The 27,605-nt window shown below is 44.7% G+C and overlaps 1 protein-coding gene across 4 annotated transcripts in view; it reads right to left on the bottom strand.

Moving 5' to 3' along the window:
• The window catches only part of LOC134337621 (cystinosin-like), a 170,638-nt gene that overhangs the window by 48,230 nt on the left and 94,803 nt on the right, over positions 1-27,605 (bottom strand). For all 4 annotated transcript variants that reach the window (XM_063032799.1, XM_063032797.1, XM_063032800.1 and 1 more), the window contains 2 exons: positions 27,240-27,318; positions 16,715-16,799 (listed from right to left, as the gene is read on the bottom strand). In XM_063032799.1, coding sequence (XP_062888869.1) covers positions 16,715-16,799; positions 27,240-27,310 — 156 coding nt within the window. In that variant the 5' untranslated portion in view covers positions 27,311-27,318. The remainder of the gene's footprint in view (positions 1-16,714; positions 16,800-27,239; positions 27,319-27,605) is intronic.

Genomic DNA, 27,605 nt, shown 5'->3' with positions numbered 1-27,605 from the left:
AATAAGGGAGAGAGAATGGACCCCTCAGTTTAATCCTCGAAATGATCACTCTCTCCCTTATGTGTCTGAAACTGTACGGACCAGGTCAGTGGTTATACGTTCCCATACCTGCCATGGGGGAGTGGGGGGGAGGCATTGGCCTGCAGCAGCTTCTTCTCAGGTGGATGAGGGGAAGTGGGCTCAGAAATGTGCAGGGGATGGTGTAATGGTGTAACACTGCTAAGGAATCAGAGGGGTTAGGGGATAGGTACAGTCAAAAGGCTGGGGAGTCTTTGGCCATGTGGTTATTGAGGTTATGAGATGAAGTAGGTACCAGAATGAGCCTATCTAATAGAGGGATGGGTGCCTTAGGGAGCCTATCGTCCCAAAACATGGTCAATAATGCCCTGAGAACACTGCTTGCTTCCCCTGAGCATAATGCATCACTATGAGTTCAGATAACAGCAGCAGTTAAACTTGGGCATCCCTCTCTTACTGAATGGAGTTTAAAACCCAAGTGGAATGGAGCACAGTAGAGGAGGGTACTAAAGCTCTACATCAGTCTCTTATCACAGAATCATACTGCAATAGTGGTATCCCACCAGAGGATATTGAATTAACTTCTGGAATGGTGGGGCACGTGGTTACAGCAGCAGTATTTCGAATAAAAGGCGTAGGGTTGCATTTAATAACACCAGCTGTTGGTCATCCTGTAAGTACAGTGGTTCAATTAATGCAAGGTTTAGAGTTCGTAGAAGAGGATGCATGTAGCCAGGTACAGAAGTTAGATAGGTAGATGGGGCATGTCCCGTAAACAGATGTTTGTACCGTTGCTTAAAGTTGGGGTTCCAGAGGAGCAGGTAAAAGGGGTTCCTACCCCCATCCTCTATGCAAAGTGGAAATACTGCCAGGAGGACCAAGAAAGCGAGACTTTTCAGGGGGAAGGGTCATTCTTCAAGTCCTCTGCAGATAAGGGCTCCTTTTGTCTTCTACCAGATTCCTCGCCTTCCATTCAGGGTTCCTTGCAAAGGTTATTGTTCACTTGCAGTGGGAATCGGGGGGGGGGGGTGGTTAATACATTTACACCTCATTCAATTTGAATCCCTCTACCCTGTAAATAGAGCACGAATTATTTGAATGTGGAGAAATGCGAGATGCGGCCACGTGTCAGATTATTTTTGTGTGCGTGTGTGGACGTTGTCTTTAAGAGACTCTGAATGTGTTGGGTCCTACCCAGCTGCTTTTTCCTTAAGTTTTTGCAGTTCCATACTTAGTTTTAAAAGAAGAGGAGTACAGCCTGGGCTTCGTGTTTTGTGTTCTAACCTGTTATGTGTTTAATATGTCTTAATCTCTTACTTTGTTATTTGTTTTCCCATGGTTTTTGTAATTGGTTTTAGGGATGACTCATTTTTCGTACTGGCTATATGAAATTTGAGTTGAAATTTGGAAGAAATTTGGGTAATTTTATTCTGGATACAAGATGCCCACATTTCAGAGGGAACTGAGCATTTGGGGAGCAATTTTTGTAGTTCTATTGTTTTTGTGTTTTCTAAATACCTAGTGATTAATCAGGAGCGAGTGCATTTCTATCTCCCCGCATTACAGAATGACAAAGTGGCGAATGCTAATTTGTGGTGGGAATTTGCCCGGACCAACGGGTCAGATTGCTGAATTTGCATGAAGACTCCTTACTACATCACAGAAGGGGCCACTGATATCAATCCCTTTGGCAACAAAGAAAAGACTGTTGGGGGTAATTACCTGGACTCTGGGGTTTTGGCATTCTGTTTTGGGGGAGCTAGGACAGAGTAGTCTATTCCAGCCGATCTCGATCCAGAGTATGGTAACAGCCTTAAGGGGCTTGAGCCTTAATAGCCTGGTGGAGTGAGTGATTTAAGGGTGGGTATTTCCCAACACACAATTTGCTTAATTGGTGATTTCCCCACCTGACAGGGTATCGGTGTAGGTTAGTGGTCGCCAACCGGTCGATTGCGATTGACCAATCGATCTTTGAGAATTTCCCCAAAAGATCCCGAAAAAAATGGAAAATAAATAAATACACAAATACTGTTGTAATGTGAGCATTATAAAAACAAGTAATACTAATTAGGATAATGGTAATATAGCAATACTCCAGCTACTGAAAGCTGTTTGTAAAGAGAGATTGTTTCCGGGTTGCAGGGTCTTAGTTCTGTTCTTTCTGCCCAGTGCGCATGTGTGTAGTTCCCCCCATGCACCACGGTAGAAAAGACTGGAAGTAAAACCCCGCAACCCGGAAGCAACCTCTCTTTACAGCTTCCTGTAGCCGCGCAGCGGGAGTATTGCTATATTACCATTATCCTAATTTGTATTAACTTACCTTTATAATGTTCACATTACAACACTTCCCCCCCTTTAAATTCCAACATTTCCCAAATGTAAATAACTGGAAAACAAAAAACAGTGGTGTCATTATTATCTTGTGTACCTCTGAAACTTATATTAGTGTCTCAGTAACAGCTTACCAATACAAAACACCTGAAAAATGTGGCAGATTCAACATTCAGTCTAACAAAGGAAACTGTCCATTCAAATATTCAGTCTGTCAGGAGGTTTGCGAGGGTGCTGTGCTGCAACAGATGAAAATTATGAAATCTAAGTACAGGAGCTGTCTTACTGACAGACATCTCACAGACTGTCTGAGACTGGATGTCTGTAGTTATGAGGCAAATTTCAGGGAACTAGCAGAAAGTATTCAGCCCCAGTCATCACTGTGTGCTGGGGCAGCAGGTTGAGGGTAGCAGACACCAACAGAATCAACAAACTCATTCGTAAGGCCAGTGATGTTGTGGGGATGGAACTGGACTCTCTGATGGTGATGTCTGAAAAGAGGATGCTGTCTAAGTTACATGCCATCTTGGTCAATGTCTCCCATCCACTACATAATGTACGGGGTGGGCACAGGAGTACATTCAGCCAGAGACTCATTCCACCGAGATGCAACACAGAGCGTCATAGGAAGTCATCCCTGCCTGTGGCCATCAAACTTCACAACTCCTCCCTTGGAGGGTCAGACACCCTGAGCCAATAGGCTGGTCCTGGACTTACTTCATAATTTACTGGCATAATTTACATATTACTATTTAACTATTTATGGTTCTATTACTATTTATTATTTATGGTGCAACTGTAACGAAAACCAATTTCCCCCGGGATCAATAAAGTATAACTATGACTATGACACACTGAGTGCAACAGTCAATTTTTATTCATTTATTTTTCCGTGTTGAAATAAAATTAAATAATGAAACACAGAATTAAAGGTGTTGTAATGTGAGCATTATAAAAATAAGTAATACTAATTAAGATAATGGTAATATAGCAATACTCCTGCTACGGAAAGTTGTTTGTAAAGAGAGGTTGTTTCTGGGTTGCAGGGTTTTACTTCCGGTCTTTTCTGCCTGGTGCACATGCGTGTGACTAAACGATTTAGTAGGTCGATCTTGGCTTTCACTAAGGCTGAGGTAGGGGATCTTGGGCTTAAAAAGTTTGGTGACCACTAGCGTAGGTGGTATGTCGAGTACAGGTACAAGGTGCAAAGTGGAAGGCAAGTGTGAGCAGGAACGGTATCCTGGTTCAGTTGTGTCTATGCCAAATGGTGTTGTGAAGCTGGGCACTTACTGGATACACAGTTCTTAGGCCCACCCGTTGTTCCCACAGGGTTGTGTGGTTGATATGTGGTGCTGTATGCATGCCACCCAGTGCCCTGAATAAACACCTTATCTATGCTAGTCAGTAACAGGGCTGTTACGAAAGAAGGATGTTTTGAATGATGGCCCAACTGTCCCAGGGACTGATGCCTTGGATTACCTGCTCATAAAGGAAAGTGGCACTTGAACTGTCATTGGTTAAGAATGCTGCACCTGCATTCCTGATGGGTTGGTGAACATCTCTCACCTGGTTGATCATATCTCAGAGTCAATGTATAAATTTAAGTGGGGGATCAGCTCTTTGGCTATTACACTCTAGGGTGGGGCTGGTGGTACTTTGGGGCAAAGAGAAGTTGGTGGATTACTGTAGTATACCAGGAGGCGACTATTGGCTTTACGGTACTGGGTACTGTACTCTTGTGCTTTATGTATAACTTAGTTGGGGAGTTCGTAAGACTCATACTTGTCTGAGGGTTGGATTATCGCATTTGCAATTTTTGAGGGGAGTATCCTGTGGGGGCATGCCTTATTCTGATTGCTGAAAGTCACTTCCACTGTGATTGGTTAGTTTAGTAGCTGCAGCTGCTTTTCCCTATGGATAGCTACCTGGTGTCCAGTTTCAAATACCCTAGGTATATAAAATAGCATATGGAAGGGGCTTGCTCTCTTTTCCCTTTGTTTAAGCCATGTGCAGTTATAGGCCAGTTAGTCTGGGAAGATGTTGGAGTCGATTGTTAAGGATGTCGTTTTGGGGCACTTGGAGGCACATGATAAAATAGGCCATAGTCAGCATGGTTCTTGCCTAACAAATCTGTTGGAATTATTTGAATAAATAACAAGCATGATAGACAAAGGAAAATAGGTGGTGTTTTGTACTGGGATCTTTAGAAGGCCTTTGACAAGGTGCCACACAAGGCTGCTTAACAACTTAAGAGCCTGTGGTATGACAAGAAAGATATTAGCATGGATAGAGCATTGGCTGATTGGCAGGAGGCAAAGAGAAGGAATGAAAGGAGCCTTTTCTGGTTGGTTGCTGGTGACTAGTGGGTGTTCCACAGGGGTCTGTGTTGGGACTGATTCCTTTTACGTTATATGTCAATGACTTGGCTGGTGGATTTGATGGCTTTGTGGACAAGTATGCAGACGATATGGAGATTGGTGGAGGGGCAGGTAGTTTTGAGAAAGTAGAGAGGCTATGGAAGGACTTAAACAGATTAGGAAATGGACAAAGAAGAGGCAGGTAGAATACAGTCAGGAAGCGTAGGCTATTTGCTAAATGGAGAGACAGCTCAGAAATCTGAGCTGTAAAGGGACTTGGGAATCCTTGTGCACGATTCCCGAAAGGTTAATTTGCAGGTTGAGTCAGTGGTGAGGAAGGCAAATAAAATGTTAGAATTCATTTTGAGAGGACTAGAATACAAAAGCAAAGATTTAATTTTGAGGATTTATAAAGCACTAATGGAGTACTCCGGTTTTGTCGTCGGCCACTCAACCATGATTTTCGGTCAGGCACCAGATGCTGGGAGAGATTCGGTGGGGGTTGGGCGCCCAGCGCTCGGCTGGGGGCCGTGGTCGAGTGGTCGGCGACTTGGGCCGGCTCCCCCACCGTACTTAGTCTGGTGAGGAGGGTGTGAGGACACCCAGCAGGACTAAAAAAAAACAAGACCTGACAAAGGGCGGATGAGCTCCTTGTGAGCCAACGGCCATCTTCCGTGGAAGAGATTAAAGCCTCACCACGTATCTATGAATCATATGCTATGCACCTAGTTAGAAGAGATATGATGAACTGGGCGCTGCACCGTGTGCCTGGACCTGCCCAAGGCCTCCGCCTAAGGGAGGGCTGAGCTCGAAGAAGCAGCCATGGCTGGAGGCTGACACGGCCTCAGGCTCGAGTTCAGTGGGGGCGGCGGGCGGTGCCAAGGCGGCCAGCGAGAACAAACTGGAGGAGAGGCTGTACTTGGGGCTGTTGCAAGATCGAAGAAAATGGAGGTGCATAGCCACCAACCCCAGATTCGGGACGGCACCCACTGACTGAATGAATGGAGTATTGTGAGCAGTTTTTGGGCCCCTTATCTAAGAAAGGATGTACTAACATTAGCGAAGGTTAAAAGGAGGTTCACGAAGATGACTCTGGGATTGAAAGGCTTCTCATATGAGGAACGTTTGTTGGCTCTGGGACTGTACTTACTGGATTTCAAAAGAATGAGGGGTGACCTCATTGAAACCTATCAAACATTGAAAGGCTTCGATAGAGTGGATGTGAGGAGGATGTTTTCTATGGTGGGGGTTTTGACCAGAGGACACAGCCTCAGAGGAGCGCCCTTTTAGAACAGAAATGAGGAGGGATTTCTTTAGAAAGAGTGGTGAAACTGTGGAATTTATTGCCACAGGTGACTGTGGAGGCCAAGTCATTTGGTAGAGTTTGATAGATTCTTCATCAGTCTGGACATGAAGGGATACGGGAGATCGGAGATTATTAGGGTTGAGAGGGAAAATGGATCAACGATTATGAAATGGCAGAGCAGTCTCAATGGGTCAAATGGCCTAATTCTGCTCCTAAATCTTATGGAAGGGGTCCAAAAGGAATGGTGAGTAGGCAGAGGGGGTGTAGCCAATAGAAAAGTGTAAAATAACCAACTGAATCTGCAAATTACAGGCAGATTGGCAATACAATCCCATCCTCCAACATAACACAGAGTGAGCTGGTCTTCAATCTTCAAATGGTTGCAAATGCACTTGGCTTATGTAATAGTGAGGTTAGCAGAAAAATTTAGTTCAGTCATTTTTTCTAGAAAATGGATTAGCCACAGTTGCCATGACAACCCGTGAAAAGAGTGGATGGGAAGACAGCCCCGCAGGTAGGACAGGGAGAGGAGCAATGGTAATACCCAGATGGGTGGGAGTGGAAGAGGGGCAACGCACTGCATTTTCTTAGTCCTTTGCCATCCACACAGCATCTGAACAACATAATAATTCCTTGAAAAACTGTGTTGCGTTTTTCTAATCCTGAATACTTTCTAGAACCAAACAAAGGTCGTTAGATTACAACCAACCCAGACTCCAATTCTGCAGCCACACAAGGTTGGATTGTTTTTTTTTTCCAGAATTACATAAAATGTCATTAACAGTGCACTATACAGCCATGTTACAGTCTTACTGGAAATTTACAGAAACAAAGAAAACCTACAGCACAAATACAGGCCCTTCAGCCCACAAAGTTGTGCCTACCTTAGAAATTACTATGCTTATCTGTAGCCCTCTATTTTTCTAAGCTCCATGTACCTATCCAAAAGTCTCTTACAAGACCCTACGTATCCGCTTCCACCACCATTGCCGGCAGCCCATTCCACACACTCACCACTCTCTGAGTGAAAAAACTTACCCCTGACATCTCCTCTGGACCTACTCCCTAGCACCTTAAACCTGTGTCCTCTTGTGGCAACCATTTCAGGCCTGGGAAAAAGCCTCCGATCAATGCCTCTCATCATCTTATACACCTCTAACAGGTCACCTCTCATCCTCCATCGCTCCAAGGAGAAAAGGCCGAATTCACTCAACCTATTCTCATAAGGCATGCTCCCCAATACAGGCAACATCCTTGTAAATCTCCTCTGCACCCTTTCTATGGTTTCCACATCCTTCCTGTAGTGAGGCAACCAGAACTGAGTACAATACTCCAAGTGGGGTCTGACTAGGGTTCCAAATAGCTGCAACATTACTTCTCGTCTCCGAAATTCAATTCCACGATTGATGAAGGCCAATGCACCGTATGCCTTCTTAACCACAGAGTCAACCTGCGCAGCTGCTTTGAGCGTCCTATGGACTCGGACCCCAAGATCCCTCTGATCCTCCACGCTACCAAGAGTCTTACCATTAATACTATATTCTGCCATCATATTTGACCTAGCAAAATAAACCACTTCACACTTATCTGGGTTGAACTCCATCTGCCACTTCTCAGCCCAGTTTTGCATCCTATCAATGTCCTGCTGTAATTTCTGACAGCCCTCCACACTATCCACAACATCTCCAACCTTTGTGTCATCAGCAAACTTACTAACCCATACCTCCACCTACTCATCCAGATCATTTATAAAAATCACAAGAGTAAGGGTCTCAGAACAGATCCCTGAGGCACTCCACTGGTGACTGACCTCCATGCAGAATATGACCTGTCTACAACAACTCCTTGCCTTCTATGGGCAAGTCAGTTCCAGATCCATAAAGCAACATCCCCTTGGATCCCATGCCTCCTTACTTTCTCAATAAGCCTTGCATGGGTACCTTATCAAATGCCTTGCTGAAATCCATATACACTACATCTACTGCTCTTCTTTCATCAATGTGTTCAGTCACATCCTCAAAAAATTCAATCAGGCTGGTGTTACGAGAATACACATAAAATTAAGATGTTTGCTGGCCTGGGCTAGCATCAGTGGCATCAGCAGTTGGTCTGCCACCTGCCCTCAGGGGAAGGAGAGATAAGGAACAATGGAGCAGCGTCTGGAGATGTGTAATGAAGGGACGTGGGAGAGAGAGAGCTGTCTGGAGCGGCTCCCCCTTTGAACCCTGAACTGTTTGAAGTGATGGACAGGCGATACCCCAGCAGGGGGATAAAAAGGGACAGGTTCGCTAAGACAGCCACACGCCACCCGAGGTAACGAGACCCTGGAAGCGGTGCGCCTCTCACGAGTGGGTGAGAAGTACCAGACAACGCCCGGGGTGGAAAGGTACGATCAGCGGGAACCCGGTGTGTGTCCGCCCTTGCCTGGGTGCCGGGTTCACTGCAGAGGATCGACCGCATCTGGAGGAGGGGTCACAGTCGGTGACCTCAGGTGACATCACCAAGGACCCGCCCAAAAGCTGCTTGTGAGCCATCTCGCTGGTCTGTGAGTGAAGCAGTGCCTGAATGATCAGTTGTTCCTGTTCTCTCTGTCTCTCTTCCCCCCCACCTTGTCCATCGCCATGGCAACGATGACTGCGAACTGAACTACTAACTGGACTGAACTTTGAGTCATTTTGAAATTTGGTCATTTACCCCTAGACAACGATAGAGCTTGATTGATGCTGTTATCTTAATTCTGTGCACATGAGTGGTTATCATTGCTGAACTGTTGCATTTATTATCCTTTCGATTACTGTGTTGTTTGTTTCTTTAATAAAACTTTCTTAGTTCTAGTACTCCAGACTCCAACTGAGTGATCCATTTCTGCTGGTTTGGCAACCCAGTTACGGGGTACGTAACACTGGTAAGGCAGGACCTGCCTTTGACAAAACCATGCTGATTATTCCTAATCATATTATACCTCTCCAAATGTTCATAAATCCTGCCTCTCAGGATATTATCCATCAACTTACCGACCACTGAAGTAAGACTCACTGGTCTATAGTTTTCTGGGCTATCTCTACTTCCTTTCTTGAATAAGGGAACGACATCCGCAACCCTCCAATCCTCCAGAACCTCTCCCATCCCCATTGATGATGCAAAGATCATCGCCAGAGGCTCAGCAATGTCCTCCCTCGCCTCCCACAGTAGCCTGGGGTACATCTCATCTGGTCCCAGCGACTTATCCAACTTGATGCTTTCCAAAAGCTCCAGCACATCCTCTTTCTTAATATCTACATGCTCAAGCTTTTCAGTCTGCTACCAGTGATCACTACAATCACCAAGATCCTTTTCCATAGTGAATACTGAAGTAAAGTATTCATTAAGTACACACATAAAAATTGCTGGTGAACGCAGCAGGCCAGGCAGCACCTATAGGAAGAGGTACAGTCGACGTTTTGGGCCGAGACCCTTTGTCAGGACTAACTGAAAGAAGAGCTAGTAAGAGATTTGAAAGTGGGAGGGGGACTGGGAGATCCAAAATGATAGGAGAAGACAGCAGGGGGAGGAATGGAGCCAAGAGCTGGACAGTTGATTGGCAAAAGGGATATTAGAGGATCATGGGACGGGAGGCCCAGGGAGAAAGACAATGGGGGTGGGGGGAACCCAGAGGATGGGCAAGGGGTATAGTGAAGGGGACAGAGGGAGAAAAGGGGGGGGAGAGAGAGAAGAAAGAGGGAGAGAGGAGAGAGGAGAGAGAAGAGAGGAGAGAGGAGAGAGGAGAGAGGAGAGAGGGAGAGAAAGAAATATATATAATAAATAAATAAATAACAGAAGTTAGAGAAGTTAATGTTCATGCCATCAGGTTGGAGGCTACCCAGACGGAATATAAGGTGTCATTCCTCCAACCTGAGTGTGGCTTCATCTTGATAGTGGAGGAGGCCGTGGATAGACGTATCAGAATGGGAATGGGATGCGGAATTAAAATGTGTGACACTGGGAGATCCTGCTTTCTCTGGCGGACAGAGCGTAGACGTTCAGCGAAACGATCTCCCACTCTGCGTCAGGTCTCACCAATATATAGAAGGCCGCATCGGAGCACCAGACACAGTATATCACCCCAGCCGACTCACAGGTGAAGTGTCGCCTCACCTGGAAGGACTGTCTGGGGCCCTGAATGGTGGTGAGGGAGGAAGTCTAAGGGCAGGTGTAGCACTTGTTCAGCTTACAAGGATAAATGCCAGGAGGGAGATCGGTGGGGAGGGATGGGGGGACGAATGGACAAGGGAGTCACATAGGGAAAGTACCTCTGCCATCTCCTCCGGTTCCGTACACACTTTCCCACTGTCATACTGGATAGGTTCTATTCTTTCACGTCTTATCCAACGGCGTTCAGAGAGGCGGGACTGCGCAGGCGTGTGACGTCGGGCAGTGCAGCACGGCAGATTTAAAAGGGCAGAAATCCTGCTTCGCGTTTGATTCGAAGAAGGAAGTCTGAGAGTCGGAGCGGGAGTGCGGAGGAAGACATTTCTGAAATTTTTGGTTTTTTTTTCTCCAACGGCGTTCTGAGAGGCGGGACTGCGCAGGCGTGTGACGTCGGGCAGTGCAGCGCGGCAGATTTAAAAGGAACAGAGCCTCATACAGCGGGCAGCAGAGTTTGCGGGCGGCGGAGTGAGCCGGGAGCAGAGTGAAGACTTAAGGGCTTCGGCTCAACGGGCTTAGGTGGAAACGGGCGAGACGAGGAAGATTTGGTATTCATTTTCTGTTGTTATTTGAGGAGAGGGGCAGTATGAGTGTGAGGGCAGTTTGTTGTTCTCGGTGTTGGATGTGGGAGGCCCTAGAGTCTCCAAGCCTCCCGGACGTCTACATCTGCGCCAAGTGCATCGAGATGCAGCTCCTAAGGGACCGCGTTACGGAACTGGAGCTGCAGCTCGATGACCTTCGTCTGGTCAGGGAGAGTGAGGAGTTGATAGAGAGGAGTTACAGGCAGGTGGTCACACCGGGGCCACGGGAGGCAGACAAGTGGGTCACGGTTAGGAGGGGAAAGGGGAAGAGTCAGGTAATAGAGAGTACCCCGGTGGCTGTGCCCCTTAACAATAGGTACTCCTGTTTGAGTACTGTTGGGGGGGAAAGCTTACCCGGGGGAAGCGACAGTGGCCGTGTCTCCGACACAGAGTCCGGCCCTGTAGCTCAGAAGGGTAGGGAAAGGAAGAGGAGGGCAGTTGTGATAGGGGACTCGATAGTAAGGGGGTCAGATAGGCGATTCTGTGAACGCAGTCCAGAGACCCGGATGGTAGTTTGCCTCCCCGGTGCCAGGGTCCGGGATATTTCTGATCGTATTCAAGATATCCTGAAGTGGGAGGGTGTGGAGCCAGAGGTCGTGGTACATATAGGTACCAATGACATAGGTAGGAAAAGGGATGAGGTCCTGAAAGGAGAATATAGGGAGCTAGGAAGGGAGTTGAGAAAAAGGACCGCAAAGGTAGTAATCTCGCGATTACTGCCTGTGCCACGCGACAGTGAGAGTAGGAATGCGATGAGGTGGAGGATAAATGCGTGGCTGAGGGATTGGAGCAGGAGGCAGGGATTCAAGTTTTTGGATCATTGGGACCTCTTTTGGCGCAGGCGTGACCTGTACAAAAAGGATGGGTTACACTTGAATCCTAGGGGGACCAATATCCTGGCAGGGAGATTAGCGAGGGCTACTGAGGTGACTTTAAACTAGAATGGTTGTGGGGTGGGAATCAAATTAAAGAGGCTAGGCGAGAGGAGGTTAGTTCACAACAGGGGGATGGGAACTAGTGCAGAGAGACAGAGGGGTGTAAAGTGAGCGTAGAAGCAAAAAGTGCAAAGGAGAAAAGCAAAAGTGGCAGGCCGACAAATCCAGGGCAAGCATCAAGAAGGGCCACTTTTCAACATAATTGTATAAGGGCTAAGAGTGTTGTAAAAGAGCGCCTGAAGGCTTTGTGTGTCAATGCAAGGAGCATTCGTAATAAGATGGATGAATTGAAAGTGCAGATTGTTATTAATGATTATGATATAGTTGGGATCACAGAGACATGGCTCCAGGGTGACCAAGGATGGGAGCTCAACGTTCAGGGATATTCAATATTCAGGAGGGATAGACATGAAAGAAAAGGAGGTGGGGTGGCGTTGCTGGTTAAAGATGAGATTAACACAATAGAAAGGAAGGACATAAGCCGGGAAGATGTGGAGTCGATATGGGTAGAGCTGCATAACACTAAGGGGCAGAAAACGCTAGTGAGAGTTGTGTACAGGCCACCTAACAGTAGTAGTGAGGTTGGGGATGGTATTAAACAGGAAATTAGAAATGTGTGCAATAAAGGAACAGCAGTTATAATGGGTGACTTCAATCTACATGTAGATTGGGTGAACCAAATTGGTAAGGGTGCTAAGGAAGAGGATTTCTTGGAATGTATGTGGGATGGTTTTTTGAACCAACATGTCGAGGAACCAACTAGAGAGCAGGCTATTCTAGACTGGGTTTTGAGCAATGAGGAAGGGTTAATTAGCAATCTTGTCGTGAGAGGCCCCTTGGGTAAGAGTGACCATAATATGGTGGAATTCTTCATTAAGATGGAGAGTGACATAGTTAATTCAGAAACAAAGGTTCTGAACTTAAAGAGGGGTAACTTTGAAGGTATGAGACGTGAATTAGCTAAGATAGACTGGCAAATGACACTTAAAGGATTGACGGTGGATATGCAATGGCAAGCATTTAAAGATTGCATGGATGAACTACAACAATTGTTCATCCCAGTTTGGCGAATGAATAAATCAAGGAAGGTAGTGCACCCATGGCTGACAAGAGAAATTAGGGATAGTATCAATTCCAAAGAAGTAGCATACAAATTAGCCAGAAAAAGTGGCTCACCTGAGGACTGGGAGAAATTCAGAGTTCAGTAGAGGAGGACAAAGGGCTTAATTAGGAAGGGGAAAAAAGATTATGAGAGAAAGCTGGCAGGGAACATAAAAACTGACTGTAAAAGCTTTTATAGATATGTGAAAAGGAAAAGACTGGTCAAGACAAATGTCGGTCCCCTACAGACAGAAACAGGTGAATTGATTATGGGGAGCAAGGACATGGCAGACCAATTGAATAATTACTTTGGTTCTGTCTTCACTAAGGAGGACATAAATAATCTTCCAGAAATAGTAGGGGACAGAGGGTCCAGTGAGATGGAGGAACTGAGCGAAATACATCTTAGTAGGGAAGTGGTGTTAGGTAAATTGAAGGGATTGAAGGCAGATAAATCCCCAGGGCCAGATGGTCTGCATCCCAGAGTGCTTAAGGAAGTAGCCCAAGAAATAGTGGATGCATTAGTGATAATTTTTCAAAACTCGTTAGATTCTGGACTAGTTCCTGAGGATTGGAGGGTGGCTAACGTAACCCCACTTTTCAAAAAAGGAGGTAGAGAGAGAAACTGGGGAATTATAGACCGGTTAGCCTAACGTCGGTGGTGGGGAAACTGCTGGAGTCAGTTATCAAAGATGTGATAACAGCACATTTGGAAAGCGGTGAAATCATCGGGCAAAGTCAGCATGGATTTGTGAAAGGAAAATCATGTCTGACGAATCTCATAGAATTTTTTGAGGATGTAACTAGTAGAGTGGATAGGGGAGAACCAGTGGATGTGGTATATTTGGATTTTCAAAAGGCTTTTGACAAGGTCCCACACAGGAGATTAGTGTGCAAACTTAAAGCACACGGTATTGGGGGTAAGGTATTGATGTGGATAGAGAATTGGTTAGCAGACAGGAAGCAAAAAGTGGGAATAAACGGGACCTTTTCAGAATGGCAGGCAGTGACTAGTGGGGTACTGCAAGGCTCAGTGCTGGGACCCCAGTTGTTTACAATATATATTAATGACTTGGATGAGGGAATTAAATGCAGCATCTCCAAGTTTGCAGATGACACGAAGCTGGGCGGCAGTGTTAGCTGTGAGGAGGATGCTAAGAGGATGCAGGGTGTCTTGGATAGGTTGGGTGAGTGGGCAAATTCATGGCAGATGCAATTTAATGTGGATAAATGTGAAGTTATCCACTTTGGTGGCAAAAATAGAATAGGAAAACAGATTATTATCTGAATGGTGGCCGATTAGGAAAAGGGAAGGTGCAACGAGACCTGGGTGTCATTATACACCAGTCATTGAAAGTGGGCATGCAGGTACAGCAGGCGGTGAAAAAGGCGAATGGTATGCTGGCATTTATAGCAAGAGGATTCGAGTACAGGAGCAGGGAGGTACTACTGCAGTTGTACAAGGCCTTGGTGAGACCACACCTGGAGTATTGTGTGCAGTTTTGGTCCCCTAATCTGAGGAAAGACATCCTTGTCATAGAGGAAGTACAAAGAAGATTCACCAGATTGATTCCTGGGATGGCAGGACTTTCATATGAAGAAAGACTGGATGAACTAGGCTTGTACTCGTTGGAATTTAGAAGATTGAGGGGGCATCTGATTGAAACGTATAAAATCCTAAAGGGATTGGACAGGCTAGATGCAGGAAGATTGTTCCCGATGTTGGGGAAGTCCAGAACGAGGGGTCACAGTTTGAGGATAAGGGGGAAGCCTTATAGGACTGAGATTAGGAAAAACTTCTTCACACAGAGAGTGGTGAATCTGTGGAATTCTCTGCCACAGGAAACAGTTGAGGCCAGTTGATTGGCTATATTTAAGAGGGAGTTAGATATGGCCCTTGTGGCTACGGGGATCAGGGGGTATGGAGGGAAGGCTGGTGCAGGGTTCTGAGTTGGATGATCAGCCATGACCATAATAAATGGCGGTGCAGGCTCGAAGGGCCGAATGGCCTACTCCTGCACCTATTTTCTATGTTTCTCTTCACATACTTGTAGAATGCCTTCGGGTTTTCCTTAATCCTGCCTACCAAGGCCTCCTCATGACCCTTCTGGCTCTCCTAATTTCCTTCTAAGCTCCTTCCTGTTAGCCTTATAATCTTCTAGATCTCTAACATTACCTCGCTCTCTGAACCTTTTGTAAGCTTTTCTTTTCTTCTTGACTAGATTTAATACAGGCTTTGTACACCACAGTTCCTGTACCCTACCAAACTTCCCTGTCTCATTGGAATGTACCTATGCAGAACTCCACACAAATATCCCCTGAACATTTGCCACATCTCTGCTGTACATTTTCCCTGAGAACATCTGTTTCCAATTTAAGCTTCCAATTTCCTGCCTGATAGCCTCATAATTCCCCTTACTCCAATTAAACACTTTTCTAACTTGTCTGTTCCTATCTCTCTCCAATGCTATTGTAAAGGAGATAGAATTATGATCCCTATCTCCAAAATGCTCCCCCACTGAGAAATCTGACACCTGACCAGGTTCATTTCCCAATACCAAATCAAGTACAGCCTCTCCTCTTGTAGGCTTATCTACATATTGTGTCAAGAAACCTTCTTGAACACACCTCTAAACCTCTCGCTCTAGGGACATGCCAATCGATGTTTGGGAAATTAAAATCTCAGCCTGTTATTATTACACCTTTCCTGAATCTGTCTCCCTATCTGCTCCTCAATGTCCCTGTTACTGTTGGGCGGCCTATAAAAAACACCTAGTAAAGTTATTGTTCCTTTCCTGTTCCTAACCTACACCCACAGGGACTCCGTAGACAATCCCTCCATGGCGCCCACCTTTTCCGCAGCCACGACACTATTTCTGATCAACAGTGCCACGCCCCCACCTCTTTTGCCTCCCTCCCTATCCTTTCTGAAACATCTAAAGCCTTGTCCCTGAGCCATCCGAGTCTCTGTAATGGCCACCACATCATATCTCCAAGTACTGATCCACACTCTAAACTCATCCGTTTTGTTCACAATACTCCTTGCGTTAAAAAAGACACATCTCAAACCTTCGGTCTGAGCGCGTCCCTTCTCTATCACCTACCTATCCTCCCTCTCGCACTGTCTCGAAGCTTTCTCTATTTGTGACCCAACCTCCTCTTCCCCAGTCTCTTCAGTTCGGTTCCCACTCCCCAACAATTCTAGTTTAAACTCTCCCCAGTAGCCTTAGCAAACCTCCCCGCCAGGATATTGGTCTCCCTGGGACTCAAGTGCAACCCGTCCTTTCTGTACAGGTCACTCTTGCCCCAAAAGAGGTCCCAATGATCCAGAAATCTGAATCCCTGCCCCCTGCTCCAATCCCTCAGCAACGCATTTAACCTCCACCTCATTTGCGTGGTACAGGCAGTAATCCCGAGATTACTACCTTTGCGGTCCTGCTTCTCAACTTCCTTCCTAACTCCCTGTAGTCTTTTTTCAGGAGCTCTTCCCTTTTCCTACCTATGTCATTGGTACCAGTATGTACCACGACCTCTGGCTGTTCTCCCTCCCACTGTAGGACGTCTTGGACGTGATCTGAAACATCCCGGACCCTGGCACCTAGGAGGCAAACTACCATGTACAAATTGGATCCATTGTGGAAGATTCATCAATGGCCCATCCACTTACTGAATTCTGAACTAAAGACAGCAGTACTTTTACAGTGGGCTGGCAGTACAAGGCAACTTGTTTCTTGTTGACAGTCAATGAAATAGTCTACTGTTATCTGTGTTGACAGGAGAGGCCAGTTATTTTATGTGTCCAATGAGCCATGCTCATGATTTCCGCCTCATAGAAATCTCCCAAGCAAACAAACATCCAACTAAATGTAACATTAAGAAGAAGATTCTGTCATTACTTACATTTTCTGGAAGCTCAACAATTGAGGTCTGTTTAGATGAGAACGTCATATTAAACCTAATAAATAATGTTTCCTGTGGAGGTTCACTGAGGAAAGAACAGAACATTTCTTCATGCTCATAATGGTAACTATCTGCATTTATATAGCAACTTTCAAAACCCTAGGATGTCCAAATGCAGTCAAAGTTTTGAGGGAAGACAGCAACTAATTTGTATACAACAGTCTCACAAACCCCAGTAATTTTTGATTATATATTTTGTCTTTGGTTATATCGGTTAAGAGAAGTTCATAGAAGTGTATGGTGCAGAAATGCGCCGTTCAATCGACTATTAACCATATTAACTATCTACATTGATTGCATTATAGGACTGTATCCTATGCCTTGCCAATATAACTATCCGCCTAAATGTCTCTTAAACACAGTAATTGTATCTGATTCTACCATTGCCTCTCTGTAAGAAAAAAAGTTACCACTCAGATTCCTTTCAAGTCTCCTTACTCTAACCTTAAACCTATGCCTCTGATACTCCTGCCAAGGAGAAAGGACTGTGACTATTTTCCTTACCTTTCACTCTCATAATCTAATATGCTTTTGCCAAGTCACCCCTCAGCCTCCTTCCATCCAAGGAAAGCAAGCCTTCACTTGAGGAGGACCCATCAAGGGTGTAGAGTCACACTTAAAAAGCAAACTAGAAAGACAAAGATGAGGTTGCTTTGGCAGTCAAGGTGAAGGATAATCCAAAGAGCTTCTACAGGTGTATTAAGAGCAAAAGGATAGTAAGGGATAAAATTGGTCCTCTTGAAGATCAGAGTGGTCGGCTATGTATGCAACCAAAAGAAATGGGGGAGATTTTAAATGGGTTTTTAGCGTCTGTATTTACTAAAGAAACTGTCATGGAGTCTATGGAAATAAGGCAAACAAGTAATGAGGTCATGGAACCTACACAGATTGAAGAAGAGGAGGTGCTTGCTACCTTGAGGCAAATCAGAGTAGATAAATCCCCAGGACCTGACAGGGTATTCCCTTGGACCTTGAAGGAGACTGGTGTTGAAATTGCAGGGGCCCTGGCAGATATACTTAAAATGTCGGTATCTACGGGTGAGGTGCCGGAGGATTGGAGGATAGCTCATGTTGTTCCATTGTTTAAAAAAGGATCGAAAAGTAATCCGGGAAATTATAGGCCGGTAAGTTTGACATTGGTAGTAGGTAAATTACTGGAAGGAGTACTAAGAGATAGGATCTACAAGTATTTGGATAGACAGGGACTTATCAGGTAGAGTCAACATGGCTTTGTGCGTGGTTGGTCATGTTTAACAAATCTATTAAGAGTTTTTCAAGGAGGTTACCAGGAAAGTGGATGAAGGGAAGGCAGTGGATGTTGTCTACATGGACTTCAGTAAGGCCTTTGACAAGGTCCCGCATCAGAGGTTAGTTAGGAAGATACAACCACTGGGTATACAAATGTTTGTACATGGAGAGGTAGTAAATTGGATTAGACATTGGCTCAATGGAAGAAGCCAGAGACTGGTAGAGGAGGATTGCTTCTCTGAGTGGAGGCCTGTGACTAGTGGTGTGCCACAGGGATCAGTGCTGGGTCCATTGTTATTTGTCATCTCTATCAATGATCTGTATGATAATGTGGTAAACTAGATCAGCAAACTTGCTGATGATACAAAGATTGGAGGTGTAGTGGACAGAGAGGAAGTTTTTCAAAGCTTGCAGAGGGGTTTGGACTAGCTGGGAAAATAGGCTGAAAAATGGCAGATGGAGTTTAATACAGACAAGTGTGAGGTATTGCACTTTGAAAGGACAAACCAGGGTAGAACATACAAGGTAAATGGTAAGGCAGTGAGGAGTGCAGTAGAACAGAGGGATCTGGGGGTACAGATACAAAATTCCCTAAAAGTGGCGTCACAGGTAGATAGAGTCATAAAGAGAGCTTTTGGTACATTGGCCTTTATAAATCAAAGTATTGATTTATAAATAAATATCAATCAATCAATCAATCTGTAAAAGGGCTGGATGGTTTGGAGTTTGTCAAATCTGTGCAAGATAGTTTTTTGGAGCAATACATAGAGGTACCAACTAGCGAAGGGGCAGTGTTGGATCTCCTGTTAGGGAATGAGACAGGGCAGGTGACGGAGGTATGTGTTGGGGAGCACTTTGGGTCCAGTGATCACAACACCATTAGTTTCAGTGTAATTATGGAGAAGGACAGGACTGGACCTAGGATTGTGATTTTTGATTGGAGAAAGGCTAACTTTGAGGAGATGTGAAAGAATCTAGAAAGAGTGGATTGGGACTATTTGTTTTATGGGAAGGATGTAATAGAGAAATGGAGGTCATTTAAAGGTGAAATTTTGAGGGTACAGGATCTTTATGTTCCTGTTAGGTTGAAAGGAAAGGTTAAAAGTTTGAGAGAGCCATGGTTTTCAAGGGATATTGGAAACTTGGTTCAGAAAAAGAGAGGGGTCTTCAATAAATATAGGCAGCTTGGAGTTAATGAGGTGCTTGAGGAATATAAAGAATGTAAAAAGAATCTTAAAAAGAAATTAGAAGAGCTAAAAGAAGATACGAGGCTGCTTTGGCAAGTAAGGTGAAAATAAATCCAAAGGATTTCTACAGTTATATTAAGAGCAAAAGGATAGTGAGGGTTAAAATTGGTCCCTTAGAGAATCACAGTGGATGGCTATGTGCAGAGCCAAAAGAGATGGGGGAGATTTTGAACAATTTCTTTTCTTCGGTATTCACTAAGGAGAAGGATATTGAATTGTGTAAGGTAAAGGAAACAAGAAGGGTAGTTATGAAAAATACGACAATTAAAGAAGAGGAAGTACTGGCGCTTTTAAGGAATATAAAAGTGGATAAGTCTCCGGGTCCGGACAAGATATTCCCTAGGACCTTGAGGGAAGTTAGTGTGGAAATAGCAGGGACACTGACAGAAATATTTTAAATGTCATTAGAAATGGGATGGTGCCAGAGGATTGGTGTATTGCTCATGTGGTTCCATTGTTTAAAAAAGGTTCTAAGAGTAAACCTAGCAATTATCGGCCTGTGAGTTTGACGTCAGTGATGGGTAAGTTAATGGAAAGTATTCTTAGAGATGGTATATATAATTACCTGGATAGACAGGGTCTGAGTAGGAACAGTCAACATGGATTTGTGTGTGGAAGGTCATGTTTAACGAATCTTATTGAATTTTTTGATTAGGTTACTAAGAAAGTTGACGAAGGTAAAGCAGTGGATGTTGTCTATATGGACTTCAGTAAGGCCTTTGACAAGATTCCACACGGAAGGTTAGTTAGGAAGGTTTAATCGTTAGGCATTAATATGGAAGTAGTAAAATGGATTCAGCAGTGGCTAGATGGGAGACGCCAGAGATTAGTGGTGGATAACTGTGTGTCAGATTGGAGGACAGTGTGTAGCGGTGTGCCTCAGGGATCTGTACTGGGTCCAATGTTGTTTGTCATATATATTAATGATCTGGATGATGGGGTGGTAAATTAGATTAGTAAGTATGCAGATGATACTAAGATAGGTGTTCCATCCTACCCATGCACTTTGTCAAGATTGATCACCTGGCTGTGTTCCTACTCCTGGCATACAGGCTGCAAAGGGAGATGGAGGACCACTTATAAGACCACTTTGAACCGGTGGATTGGACCATATTCCGGGATGCATTGTCAGATCTGAATGAGTTGTTACCAACTTCATGAAGAACTATGTGAATGAGTGTGTGCCTTTGAGAACGTATGGGGCATACCCAAACCAGAAGAATTGAAAGATCAGGAGATTCACAGTCTGCTGAGGGCTGGATCTGTGGTGTTCAAGTACTCTACAAGTACTCAAGTACGGTGATCCGGTACTCTACAAGAAGTCCAGGCATGATCTACGGAAGGCTCTCTGAAGAGCAAAAAAGCAATTCCAGGTGGAAGCCCCCTGGTTTTCTTGGTTGCGCAAGTCTAGGGAAGACACTCTCCGGTTCCACCAAACTCGTGTTAGTGTGGATGCTGTGTAATGTGCTACCCTGTTACAAATTAGTGCCACAAAATATTTATGAATATATTTATATTTATGAATCTTAAGGGTTAGTAAAGGAAAACAAAAAAAAAGGGCCCATTTTAATTTAACAGTCAAATGTACACAAGTTGGACCTCTTGAATGTCTCAGTCACTCACGCGCTGGGCCCATAATTACTAATGGTGTTATTAATGACGGGATGACAAATTACTTCAAAATCAAGAGGACATAACTATTTTGGTGGGGGGGGGGAGTGTAATGCCTTAGTTCACATCTTTACTGTTATGCTGTATGTATTTCATTTAGCAGTTCTGTAAGAGCGGTCTGCTCTGCTTTCAGCCTGTTTGGGTTACTGAGCACACACCACCTTCCGAACGTCGCTCGCAATCCACCTCAAACAAACAAATCTCCCACCGAGTCGTAACACACGACCGGTTCTTCCCAGTTCTCTTCATCTCCCACCGAACAAAAGTCCCAAGGCCCACCTGAGCGTCTCTCACCAGACAAACCTGCCCTCAGTTGTGCAGGACTCCCTGCGGCCATTCCCCTCAGCAACAGTACCCTTTGGATACTGCTGAGGGGGATGACCTATCTGGGCAAGGCAGCAGCAGCCAGACCAATAGCACTGTGGTTAGCTCTGAGCCTCAGAAGGTTAGGGTGAAGTCAGACAGAGCAATAGTCATAGGGGACTTGACAGTTAGGGGGACCTCCAAGGTGGTAATCTCCAGATACTCCCAGTGCAAAGAACTAGGGAAAGTCAGAACAGGAAGATAGCACAGATGAATAAGTGGATGAGGATATGGTGCAGGGGGCAGGGTTTTAAATTCTTGGATCGTTGGAACTTTTTCTGGGGATGGGGTGATCTGTACAAGTGAGCCGGGTTGCACCTGAACTGGAGGGAGCCCAACATCCTAGAAGGGAAGCTTGCCAATGCTACTGGGAAGGGTTTAAACTAGATTTGCAGGGGTGGGAACCGAAATGAAGAGGCAGAGGACGGAGCGGTCAGCGCACAAGTAGAGTCGTCTTGTAGGGAGCTTGTGAGGAAGGATAGGCAGATGATAGAGCAAAGATGCACTCAGCCAGGTGGTTTGAGATGTGTCTATTTTAATGCAAGGAGTATCATAAACAAGGTGGATGAACTTAGAGCGTGGATCAATACATGGAACTATGATGTTGTCATTACAGAGACTTGGATGTCTCGGGCAGGAATGACTGATGAGTGTGCTAGGATTTAAATGTTTCAAAAAGGACAGGGAGGGAGCCAAAAGAGGTGGGGGTGTGGCATTGCTAATCAGGGATAGTATCAGAGCTGCAGAAAAGGAGGAAGTCAAGAAGGGATTGTCTACTGAGTCATTGTGGGTGGAAATCAGAAACAGGAAGGGACAATAACTCCACTGGGAGTTTAATTATAGTCTCCCCAATAGTAACAGAGACATCAAGGAACAAATAGGGAGGCAGATTCTGGAACGGTGCAATAATAATAGGGTTGTTGTGATGGGTGATTTAAACTTTCCTAATATTGACTGGCATCTCCTTAGAGCAAGGGATTTGGATGTGGTGGAGTTTGTTAGGTGTATTCAGGAAAGTTTCCTGAAACAATATGTAGATAAGCCAACTAGAGGAGAGGTTGTACTTGATCTGGTATTGGGAAATGAACCTGGTCAGGTGTCAGATTTCTCGGTAGGAGGGCATTTTAGAGGCAGTGATCATAACTCTATTTCCTTTACCACAGCGCTAGACAGGGATAGGAGCAGACAATTTGGGAAAACATTAATTATGGTAGGGGGAGATATGATGCTGTTAGGCAGAAACTTGGGAACATAAATTGGGAGCAGATGTTCATAGGGAAATGCATGGCAGAAATGTGGCAAATGTTCAAGGAACATTGGCATGGCATTCTGCATAGGTATGTTCCATTGAGGCAGGGAAAGGATGGTACGGTAAAAGAACCATGGTGTACAAATGATGCAGAAATTCTAATTAAGAAAAGCTTTTGAAAGGTTCAAGAAACTAGGTACTGTTAGAGCTCCAGAAAATTACAAGGTTGACAGAAAGGAGCTCGAGAATGAAATTAGGAGAGCTAGATGGGGTCATGAGAAGGCCTTGGCAAGCAGGATTAAGGGAAACCCCAGGGCATTCTACAAGTGCGTGAAGAACAAAAGGATGAGCCAAGTGAGAATAGGACCAATCAGGTGCGATAGTGGAAATGTGTGCATGGAAGAGGTAGCGGAGGTACTTAATGAATACTTTGCTTCAGTATTCATCAGGGAAAAGGACCTTGACAATTGTGGGGATGACTTACAGCAGACTGAAATGCTTGCGTATATAGACTTTAAGAAAGAGGTTGTGCTGAAGGTTTTGGAAAGCATCAAGTTGGATAAGTCTCTGGGTCCGGATGAGATATACCCCAGGCTACTGTGGGAGGTGAGGGAGGAGATTGCTGAGCCTCTGGCAATGATCTTTGCAACATCAATAGGGATGGGAGAGGTTCTGGAGGATTGGAGGGTTGCAAATGCTGTTCCCTTGTTCAAGAAAGGGAATAGAGATAGCCCAGGAAATTATAGACCAGTGAGTCTGACTTCAGTGGTGGGCAAGTCGTTGGAGAAGATCCTGAGAGGCAGGATTTATGAGCATTTGGAGAAGCATAATCTGATTGGGGATAGTCAGCATGGCATTGTCAAGGGCAGGTCTTGCCTTATGAGCCTTATTGAATTCTTTGAGTATGTAACAAAACACATTGATGAAGGTAGAGCAGTGGATGTAGTGTATATGGATTTCAGTAAGGCATTTGATAAGGTTCCCCATGCAAGGCTCATTCAGCAAGTAAGGAGGCATGGGATCCGAGACCTTGCTTTGTGGATCCAGAACTGGCTTGCCCACAGAAGGCAAAGAGTGGTTGTAGACAGGCCATATTCTGCATGGAGGTCGGTGACCAGTGGTGTGCCTCAGGGATCTGTTCTGGGAGCTCTCCTCATTGTGATTTTTATAAATGACCTGGATGAGGAAGTAGAAGGGTGAGTTAGTAAGTTTGCTGATGACACAAAGGTTGGAGGTGTTGTGGATAGTTTGGAGGGTTGTCAGAAGTTACAGCAGGTTATTGATAGGATGCAGAACTGGGCTAAGAAGTGGCAGATGTTCAACCCAGATAACTGTGAAGTGGCTCATTTTGGTAGGTCATATTTGAAGACAGAATATAATATCAATGGTAACACTCTTGGCAGTGTGGAGGATCAGCGAGATCTTATGGTCCTTGTCCAGAGGACACTCAAAGCTGCTACACAGGTTGACAATGTTGTTAAGAAGGCATATGGTGTGTTGGCCTTCATCAGCTATGGGACTGAGTTCAAGAGTCGTGATGAAATGTTACACTGTGCTCAGTTCTGGTCACCTCACTACAGGAAAGATGTGGATACTATAGAAAGGGTGCAGAGGAGATTTACAAGAATGTTGCCTGAATTGGAGAGCATGCCTTATGAGAATAGGTTGAGTGAAATCGTCCTTTTCTCCGTGGAGCAATGGAGGATGAGAGGTGATCCGATAGAGGTGTACAAGATGATGAGAGGCATTGATCATGTGGATAGCCAGAGGCTTTTTCCCAGGGCTTAAAAGTATTAAGTTAGATAAGTTGCTGGGTCTGGACGAGATATACCAGAGGCTACTATGGGGTATGGCAGGGGAGGAGATTGCTGAGCCTTTGGCGATGATCTTTGCATCATCAATAGGGACGGGAAAATTATCAGAGGATTGGGGGGTTGCAAATGGCTAACACGAGGGGGCACAGTTTTAAGGTGCTTAGAAGTAGGTACAAGGGGATGTCAGAGGTAAGTTTTTCACACAGAGAGTGGTGGGTGCGTGGAGTGCACTGCCAGTGACAGTGGTGGAGGCGGATACAGTAGGGTCTTTTAAGAGACTCTTAGATAGGTACATAGAGCTTAAAAAAATAGAGGGCTATGTGGTAAGGAAATTCTAGGCAGTTTCTAGAGTAGGTTATGTGGTCGGCACAACATTATGTTCTATGAAACACCTGGATCTACTGCAATTTGCCCACTGCCACAATAGATCTCTTCACTTAGCCTTGGGCCATCTGGACAACAGCAATACGTACATCAGGTTGCTGTTTATTGATTACAGCTCAGTGTCCTATCATCCCCTCAGTACCAGTCAACAAGTCTCAAAACAGGCCTCTGCAACCGGATCCTTTGCACTTCCTCATCGGGAGGCCACAGTGAATCAGTATCAGAAATTATATCTCCTCCTGACAATCAACACAGGAGCACCTTAAGGATGTGTGTTTAGCCCACCGTTCTACTCGCACTATACTTGTGACTGTGTGGCTTAAGCACCATCTATAAATTTGCCGACGACACAATTGTTGTTGGCAGAATCTCAGATGGTGACAAGGAGGTGTATAGGAGTGAGACAGATTGGCTAGTGGAGTGGCGTCACAACAACAACCTTGCATTCAACATCAGTAAGACCAAAGAACTGATTGTGGATTTCAGGAGGGGGAAGTCGGGAGAACACATACCAGTTCTCATCAATGGGTGAGTAGTTTCAAGTTCCTGGGTGTCAATATCTCTTAAGATCTATCCTGGGCCCAACATTTGATGCAACTAAAGAGAAGACAAGCTAGTGACTTATATTTCATTAAGTCTTTGAGAAGATGTGGTATGTCACCAAAGACTCTAGAAAAATTTTATATATGTAAATTTTATATAGATTGCATCACTGTCTGGTATGCAGGTACCAATGTACAGGTTTGGAAAGATCTGCAGAGCATTATAAACTTGGGCACTCGTCATGGGCTTTAGCCTCCCACCATCGACTGCATCTTCAATAGGCGATGCCTCAAGAAGGTGGGAATCTTTAAGGACCCTACCATCAGACAGGAGCTACAGGAGCCTGAAGACACACTCAAAATTTTAGAAAAGCTTCTTGCTCTTCGCTATCAGATTTCTGAACAGACCATGAACCCATGAGCACTAACTCACTTTTTGTTCTCTTTTTGCACTACTTATTTTTAAAATATTTCTTATTGTAACTTAGTATTTTTTATCTATTGCACTGTACAGTTGCTGCAAAATAACAAAATACATGATATATCGTATGTCAGTGACAGTAAACTGATTCTGATTAATACCAGGCTGCTGTGGGTAGCAAAGTAAGGGAATGCTGTAGATAGGGAGAGATTCTTAAATCTTCGCCGGCCATAACTGAGATACCAGATGACTTGAGGAGAGCAAATGTAGTTTTTTTTCCAAGAAGTCTGTAATTACAGACCCATGGGTCTAACATCAGAAGTCGAGAACTTATTCAACAACATTCTGAGGGACAGAGCAGGGACCAATCAGAGATCTCAAGCTTGGTTTTGTCAAAGACAAATCTTGTCTGACCAATACGATTGTATTATTTGAATAGGTAGTATGGTACAATAGATGTGGTTTACACGGACTTCAGTAAAGCCTTCAACAAGGTCCCACAAGATGAATCCAAAAGATTAGAGCCGATAGAATCTAGGGCCAGATGGCACACTGGATCCAACATTGGCTTGGCAACAGGAGACACTGGGTGACGGTAGAGGGCTATTTTTTTTTTTGATTAGATGTCCATGACTAGTGACAGTTGGATATTTGCTGTTACTAAATGATTTGGATGCAAATGCTGATGGCATGATCAGCAATTTTGCAGATGATGTGAAGATTGACAGGGTTACTGACAGATGTGGATTGCCCAAATATATCTGTCCCCAATTCACTCTACCTAGCTGCTGTCCAATTTTCCCATAATTTGACTTCCCCCAGTTTAAGATTTCCTGTAGGGTCCATACTTATCCGTATCCACAGCTATCTTAAGATTTAAGGGGTTGTGATTTCTCTGGAGTGGAGAAGGTTAAGAGGGGCAAAATTGATCTGCATAAAAATTTGAAGAGTCAGATGAGCAGCCTGCAGGAAAGTTATTCAAGTGGGAGTGAAAGTAGGGAACGTATATTTAGGGTAGGGTAGGGTAAGGAATTGAGAAAGAACCTGAGGGAGTAACAGGAACACACTGCTTGAGTGAATGGTGGAAGCAGGCACTGACAGCATTTGAGAAGTATCTAGACAAGCACTTCAAACATCTGGACACAAGGCTATGAATCAAGTGCTGGGAGATGGGATTAACGTGAATAGAAGTCCACTGGTTGGTGTGGGGATGGCAGGCCAAATGGCCTGTTTCCATACTGTAAGACCCTATGACTCTCGTCAGAACTGAAATGCACCAATCAAGGCACCACCTCATCTGCAGTCTTTCCAGTGCTATGGCACTCCTCCTATAGTGTAAGTTTATTGGGTTAAGGTACAGATGATTCACAATTGCCTGAATATTGGGATTGCCTTAAGAACTGAAGACTGACTGCATTTGTACATCTTTTCTGAATTGTAATAACCTCCCCATGCATCAAGACTTATGCAACTAATTACCAAGCTGGTATTCTGCTTGTCTAAGGATTAAATCAAACAACACCCACCTTGGAGTAACACTGATGTTTCGAAGACTACCAACTTCTAAATCAACACTTTCAGGTGTCTTAAGCTTCATGGTAGTTTCTGTTTACAGACAGAGACAGCAATAAGAATCGGAATGCAATCACAATAATAAAGGCATAAAATAACTGCATGGGAGTGAACCTCAACTAGAACAATTTAAAATCATCCAAATGAATCCTGTGGGTTGATGCGCCACACATATCAGAAAATCCGAGCTCAGTCACTGCATCAGGTTAACTCGCCATAACCTGATGCTTTTGATAAAGGAGCTACATTCCTGGAATCAGCAAGTCAAAATGTCCCAGGGAACAATGACAGCAACCTAGTGGATTGGTAGAGATTGAGGA

The sequence above is a fragment of the Mobula hypostoma genome, chromosome 24, assembly GCF_963921235.1.
Source record: "Mobula hypostoma chromosome 24, sMobHyp1.1, whole genome shotgun sequence".
Lineage (NCBI taxonomy): Eukaryota > Metazoa > Chordata > Chondrichthyes > Myliobatiformes > Myliobatidae > Mobula > Mobula hypostoma.
The sequence above is the reverse complement of the archived record's forward strand: the minus strand, read 5'-3'. Positions and strand labels throughout refer to the sequence as shown.